At 31.8% G+C, this 8,235-nt stretch overlaps 1 protein-coding gene across 1 annotated transcript; it reads left to right on the forward strand.

Annotated features, from left to right (window-relative positions):
• Window positions 1–1,051: 1,051 nt before the first annotated feature.
• LOC126734771 (40S ribosomal protein S26) lies at window positions 1,052–8,235 on the forward strand. The gene is made up of 3 exons (XM_050438495.1): window positions 1,052–1,151; window positions 1,407–1,584; window positions 8,005–8,235. Exons 1-3 carry the CDS (start codon window positions 1,149–1,151, stop codon window positions 8,172–8,174), a joined length of 351 nt encoding a protein of 116 aa, XP_050294452.1. The 5' UTR covers window positions 1,052–1,148; the 3' UTR covers window positions 8,175–8,235.

The following is an 8,235-nucleotide window of genomic DNA, read 5'->3' on the forward strand; positions in this document are numbered from 1 at the left end:
AATGTAAAAATAGTTGATAATTTAAAAATATGTTTTTACACTTTAAATTTGACGAATACTTGTTTAAATATCGCTAATCAAGTCATAGTAGAGAGCGACATGAAAGTAAAAGTGTTTATAAATAGGAATGAATTGACCCATATTGACCTGAAATGGATTTTACCTTTTAAATTGACACTAAATAGGTGGTCTCAGCTAGAGAATTTGTTGTCTAGATATAAATCTCCTAGCTGTGAACCATCAGCTCTTATCACTTAGCGATATTCTTAAAAAAAAGCGTAAATTGCTTAAAGAGAGGCATTATTTTAATTAATAATAATTGTGATTTGGAATCAGCCTCGGAATTAATTGTTATAATAATGAGGACTCGAATGAGGACGTATCTGAGAAAACTAACAATCTTTGTAACAGGCTTTTACTCTTAATTGATCAAATAAATCTCCTGTCAAAGCATAAACGTTAAAAAAACTTAAAATCATTGCCGAGTCCCGTTAAATACGGCTATTAAATCGATCCGGAAGCATAAGCGGTTCGCGGTGTTGCCTTGCGATATTCGCGGCTAGAGTAAAGATGACACACCTTACATAAAATATTATTTAACTAAAATAATATTTATTGCTGAAAGTAAACATGTCATAAACAAAGCCTTATAAACTACACTTAAACGCTAGTGCTCGAAATAAGTATATAAAAAAATTCAGATAAAATCTCAAACAAACACTTAGAACTGACAGATGTCGAGAACAAGTAGCATTATATTAAGGAAAAAGTCTATTCTGAAGTGGAGTCAATATAATATTGAAACGTGCGCATCACTCCTGAAATTAGAGGATGAGCATTTTATTTGTGGATAAAAGACTTCCCCTACTAACTTTTTAAAATAGCATTATGGTAAAATTAAAAATTTTTTCCTTTCAATTTCATGTTAAAACTTCATGACAATCACAATTTCTTACAAGTGATAAAAAATTCAGTACCCTATAAGATCACTCACGATTTTGCAAATTCGCAATCCGCGTTTTATGAACTGCGCTTAAGAGCATATGACAAATGACAGCAGAGAAGTGACGCGTGGTCAAAGTTGATGTCAGAAGTGTCAAACCCGCTTTCTCTCTTTTTCGAAGTGTCAAAGCGACGGAAACATCAACATGGTAATTTTTCCAATTTTTTTACGAAAATATCCCTAAATTTCGCTAAAATTTCCCATCTGATAATAGTTGAAATCATTTTTCAATAAACTAATATTCATAAAGCTTGTTCGCTTCAAGATTTTTGCCCATAAAACCGTTTTGTCAAACCTAACCTACAAGTTTCCTGCAGCATGCTACTTTCTTGTAGAAACACGTTTTTTTTCTTATTGAAGACTTGCAATTGCTAATTTTTTTCTTCTAAACTTCTTAATATAGACGTGTAAGCGGAGAAATGGAGGGCGCGCCAAGCATGGACGCGGACATGTAAAACCCGTCCGCTGCACCAACTGCGCCAGGTGTGTCCCAAAAGACAAGGCAATCAAGAAATTCGTCATTAGAAATATTGTCGAAGCTGCCGCAGTTAGGGATATCACTGAGGCTTCAGTATATAATCGTAAGTAAATGCTTTATTGCTGGAATTGTATGTTAGGCATAATCACTTGCACCTAAGTTATCATAAATTTTTTTTCTATTAGGGAAAAGGTCTCAGACAATTCTCTAGTAGGGCCATTAATTGATAATTATTTCTTGTGTAAAATTAAGATATTGCAATAAACTATCAGTTAATTATCTTGATGGTACTCACTTTTGGACAATTTCATAAAATCAAGTTTAATTTATTTCATGATTTTTGCAAAACTAATACATTGTGGCCACATTTCATGTAGAGTCCATAACAAGTCATGTGCGTACTAAAGTGACCTAAATAAAAAAAACCTCAAAATTGTGTTTCACATGCATGCATTTAGTAATTTAGATGAATATCCTTTATATATTATTTATACATATTACAATTATAATTTGAAAGACATGGTTTGATATTGCAATCCAGTATCTATTCTGGCATTTACTGCCCCACATATATTACATTAATATTTGTTGTAAATGTAGATGTATCTTTAGATTGTCTTTTTATAATAAAAATCAAAAAAATTATGTTAGTTGAGTCTACATGGAGATCTAAAAATAATCTATTTCCTCAGTACAAAGCATATTGATGGCTTATTTGTAATAGGGCGTAACCCCAAGAAGTAACATTTTCAGGAAACACAAAAAACATTTTATGATCAATAAGTAAAAATAATATGGCAATTTTTGTTATAAGCATATTCTTATTGTCATTTTGCTATTCACAATTATTAGTAATGAGGATTTTTTTATTTTGTTAAATATTTTTGTGTGATACTCCATATTTGTGACTAAAAAATGCGATATGTGGCTTACTCCAAATTGATTATTGTGTGATACATCATGTTTGTTTCAATAAAAACGAGAACGTCTAATTTTTTTGTGGCTTACGACAAATTTATTATCATTTTAAATTAACAAACATCTCTATTACAAACATCAAAGTAAAAAAAATAAAATAAGAACAAAATCAGAAATCTAAAAAACACTTCAACTCTAACATTTTACAATAGAAACTATCTATAGATTTAGTTTTTGAATAAATACACAAAAGCTTGTTAAGCAAGAAAAAAATAAACAAAGGTAAAAAATCTAAAAACAAAAAACCACTGATTAACACGTTGACTGCCGGGCATATATCAGAACTTGGGTCAGGTGCGCTGGGAGTGTTTTATTAATTTTGTTTTCTAATAAGTAGATTTTAGATCCAAATATAGGTGTAAGTTTTGCTATAATAAGAACAAAGGTGACTATGATAGAAAGTACGCTATGGCTCACAGCAAACAAGTTTTGTACATATGCCCCACCTGTCCAGGTAAACCACCAATATGTGTTGAATGTTTTTTTGTAATTCATAAAGCCAAGTTAAAGTAATAAAGGAGTTTTCCATATTTTTATCAATTATGCCACTTTTTCCACAATTTTTTAAATATTTGGTGTATTTTTCCATTAGTTTAGAAGTAATTTTTAGTTATCACCTTCTATTTTTTTTTAATAAAACATTTTTCAATTTACTTTATGTTACATTTCCTAACCTAAAATGCGGTATTTTCTTACTAAAAAACAAAGAAAATCCTATCCAACTAAGACCCGTATTATTGGGCACTTTTTTGCAATACAAAATTTAAAACAGCTATATTTTCCAAAAATAGAAAAATATTTTCACGCCAATCACATTATATGTTAGTCCTATGCCGGACAAATAGAGAACCCATAAGAAATACACGTAATGTGTGCATAAGTTACACGCGGCCTGCAGTCAATAATAAAACTACGTATATATTTTATACACATGGCGCCAGTGACACACACACTGTGTATAATATATATACATGGCAGTCAACATGTTAAGAAAACATTTCAATTGGTATAATGTGGAAGAGAATCATAGAAAGAATGAGTATCAGATGTAAGATGCATTTTCAATTGCTGTAAATGCAACCACTTGGAATGTTTTATCTTTAGTCTGTCTTGGAATAATCTTTGGAATGAACCTGCTTTAATATTACTTTGTTTTGATCTCTGTGGTAACTCAGTGTATTTATCATCAAAATTAGTTTTATAGAATATTTTTCCTTCTGATGTGTACTTTAATGCTGTTAGATCTGTAACTGTTGGGTCCTTGGCGCTTCTTCCTGGCCTAATAGAATTATAGATAAAAGAAGATTTTATATCAAAGTTTAAAAACTGATGATGAGTTAGATAACATACATCAAAACGTTTGGGTTTTGTTCGAGCGTCGCGAATAACAGAAATGTATTCACTTGGGAGTTGTATTATACAATGTTTTAATTTTTTTTCGATAAGAGCTTGGACAGAGTCACACTCCATTTGCATGTGACCCTTTTTTAAATATTTCTGTTCAATAATAACATTATGTTCAATTGAAAAATGCAGTAACGCATTTGACAATATAGCGTTGCAGTTTTAATAGCAACAGCCGTCAGAAAATAAAATTATAGGTTTTTTATCAGTCAAACAATTTTCTTTTAAATGTTTTATAATGCAAGTGGCGAAAATAGATGCACTTGAGTCACCCTCAGTTTCATTCCCAGTGGCGTAACTACCGGTGTTCCACTGTGTTCCATCGAACACGGGCCCCCTCGCTCCGCTTACTAATGTTGACTGATATCGGAAAATTTTTTAAAGAACTTTCCGCTATTTAAATTGAAATTTTTTTCTAACATTTAATTAGTTATTACCTGAAAAATCTGTCCTGTAAAGTTGCAGGGGGCCCCCAAATACTTTATAATTTTAATGTTTGCAAGATTATCAAAATTTTTTTCGCAAAATTTTCGTTTCGACCGTAAACTATAAAAATATTTTCTAATGTTTTTGAGTATAGAGTTTTTATAGAATATATGGGGCCCCTACCAAATTTATGGTTACTGAAAATCATATTCACATTTTTCTACATTTTTATTTGATAATGATCTACTGGGGAAGATATTTATTTCAGGCATTAAAAAATTAAGACATCTTTGTGTCTTGGCCAACTAATGCAAATACAGGTCGGGGGCTCCGACATTCACCTCCTTGAACTTTATTAAGGTTTTTTCACGGGGATCAATGACAAGAAAAGCATCGAGATTTCATAAAATTATTTTGAAATTCAAAAATGATTGTATTTTCACTTATGATATGCAAGGACCGAAAAAACAAGCAAATTTCACCGTTGTTACGCCACTGTTCATTCCATAGATAATTTACACAACTATGAGACTCTAAGTTATAAACAGTAAAATTATGAATTTGAAGTTTTGTTTTATAATAAAAAGTGCCCACATTTAAAAATGGACATAATTTTACTGCTAGTTTATCCATAGTAAATGTGTAAACCTGCTTCTGGATTGCTTCCTCCTTATTTTTCTCTTTTTTATACCTAGCTCTGGTCTTTTTTGCAAAATGTATGCTGTATCATTTTCGGATATTTGCTTGATTTTATATAACCATAACACACATCACATTCGTCTTTCTTCGGACGGAAAATTGACAGGTTCATTTCTTCGAAAACGCGATGAAAAGGACAAAGTGTATACGGTTCTACATTGTTTTCCAGATAATGATCCTGGTACTTTTTGTAAAGTTAGGCTTTTGTTTGAAATGTTTGCTCCAAGTAAACTTTAGAACTGTCTTTTCTACAATAATGAGATGGTTGTTTTGGCAAATTATTTAGAAACGTCTTCAGGTGATTCATTCTTTTATTTTGTTCAGGATTTGCTTCGGCATTTGCGTCAGGATTTAAATCGGTACACGCCCCCTTTTCTACTATTCCCAAACTGCTTTTTTTCAACCAACTATGTACCATTTTTTCTTTCAGTCCCAAGGTACCCAAAAACATTCGTTTGCATACTTGTAGTGTTTCATTCTTTACTTTTAATTGGTAAATGCCAGATCTTCTAGAGGGATCAGCAGTGTAACATCGTTTTTTTGGTTTTATATCAACTAAAGAGCAGACATACACTTTTTTCTCGCCCCAAGATAAACTCCAAAATTTAAACAAAATATTTTGTGAGTCTTCAATAGAGATCTTGCTACAGTATCGTTTGTTTCTTAAACAGTAATCGAAGTTACAAAGTATTGACTCTCTCGAAGGTCGCTGTACATTATGGCTTACTCTTCCATCTTTGGTTCTATTGTATCCTAAATAACTCTCACCTTTCATTCTTTTCTCTTTTCCAATTTTGTGGTTGTGGTCTTTTTGATCTGTTTATTGGAACTATTTCTTTTGAATTATTTTCTTCATGGCTTGTGAGTTATTTCACTAGCATTCCGTGAGGGGGCATAAATGGCTTGTTCATCATCCATTTCATCTTCACTGTTTTCATCAGATAATGTCATGTTGTAGTCTGGATCATCACTATCAGATAATGGTAACTCTACATTCTCTTCGGGCTGATCTCTAAAATATTCTGTAGACAGACATTCCCTATCTGTATTTAAACATTTTTCTTCTGTAGTATTTAGTGGATTAAAAATGTCATTTATATCGGCTTCAATAATATTTCTATTATCAAAACATTGCAGGTCTGTATTGGGGTCGTTAAAAGGTGAAATATAACTTTCGCTGGGAATATCTACATTTGAATAAATTGTGTCAGGATTTTTACTGAAAACATCCAAGGAACCACATTGTGGGTTAGCATTCACATCGAATTGTACATTCTCAAAAATGAGACCTGTATCCACTATCTCCTCTATATTAATTTCAGTAGGAGGTACGTTTTCTTGGTTTTCTACATTATCCAAGATTTCACAAGAGATTCGGTTAACACAAGAAGTTTGTGCATTATCTTTCTGCTTTTGTTCTATTGCCAATTTAAGTATGTTCTGACTTCTAATTGACATTTTTCTAGAAACAAAGAGCACTGTTAATTACTTTCCTGTAGCCCCATAGAGATATCCCACCGTTGACTGGGGGCTAAAAAAAATGCAATTTACAGTGTAATTTTTGTTAAATCTCTCTCTGTGATAAAATTACTAAAATTAAAATTACAGTAATTGTCGACAAACAGGTAAGCGCATAGGGATACTGAGGCGAGTAGAAGTAATTCTAGTAGCGTATGTTTGTAAAGTATTATTGCAAAAACCTAAACGTGCCACTGGAATTACGTCTACTCGTCGTAGCTTCCCTATGCGCTCATCTTTTAGTCGAGAATTACCATCAGTAACTTGGTCGCAATGTATAATAATTGCTGAAACGAAATCTAATTTCGGTTAACTTTCATAAAAAAACAACTTTTGAATACGCACTTTTACTGTAAAAATATGAAACAAAGTTTAAAGGGACCTATTATTACGTCCTCTCAGATTTAATGGCAGTTTAATTATACAGCCAAATTTTAAAGATAATATTATTAGACGTATCCTAAAAAATTACACTATAAACTTTTCATGCAATAGGACGTAACCTCAAAATGGTTAAAATAACTTACCTGTAGATTATTTTATGAGAGATTTAGGTGTATTTCAATGTTATCTCACTTCTATATCGTTAATAATAGTGTTTTTAAACTATAAATAACAACAATAACACCTTAAAACTCAATTTACTTTGGTGGTATGGAAGCTGCATAAGAGAACTGTGGTTTACGCGTTATTGCAACTAGAAATATTTCGCGTGCGTTACGTCATATTACTACACAACAAAATTTTAGATTCTGGCTTTCCAGAGGCTTACGCGGTTTTGTGGGTAGATGTCAAATGTGTTTGTTTACATAGTAACCTTTAAGGCGAGATTTTTGAAAATTTGTGGGTTACGTCCTATTACAAATAAGCCATCGATATATAAAGTGGCAATAAGTCAATCATGTCTGTAATTTTTTATTTACATATTTGGCATAACTTTGAATTAGAATAAAACAGGGAAGTTTTTACACTGATGGTCACACTAAACCATTCATTATTTCTCTTACAGTATAAGAGCAAAATGAATAGAAATTAAGTGAAAAATCAATAATCATTTCATGATTGGACAATATTATCAAGCTATTAAAGTTAGACAGATATTGTCATTGGCATAGTTTAGATTTTTTTAAAATATTTGGTCACAATCTTTAAAATTCACTTATAACTCTAAAAGCATCAATATTTTATTAAGGTCACATTGACATATTTTGATAGCCCATAGGAAGATGTTACCTCACTTAAAAGATTTTACAAGTTCAATGGGATGGCCTCCCTGTATGTACAGTTTTAGCTTAGTCTGTTTTATTTATATTTTTTAGCTTTGTCTCTTACTTTCAGCTTAGTTTTATTGCCTTACATATGGTTTGTCAATGAAAATATGTATGCTTTTTGGACTAATAAAGCACTTTTGACTTGACTTGAATGCTTACCTTTTATGCAAAAGTTTGTTTCTTATCATATTGCAAAATAAATGACATTAGTGTTTTTTTCATTGTAGAATACCTCCTTCCCAAGTTGTACGCGAAGCTTCACTACTGTGTCTCCTGCGCTATCCACAGCAAAGTCGTGCGTAACAGGAGCAAGAAGGACAGGAGGATCAGAACTCCACCACAGAGAAACTTCCCAGGAAGGGACCAGAACAGGCCTGCAGCCGCTGCCAGGAAATAAGTTCTTTTTCAAGGTTATAATTTAGGTTTAAATATGTTTTAATAAACAACTTGGATTCTGA

Source organism: Anthonomus grandis, chromosome 4, assembly GCF_022605725.1.
Source record: "Anthonomus grandis grandis chromosome 4, icAntGran1.3, whole genome shotgun sequence".
Lineage (NCBI taxonomy): Eukaryota > Metazoa > Arthropoda > Insecta > Coleoptera > Curculionidae > Anthonomus > Anthonomus grandis.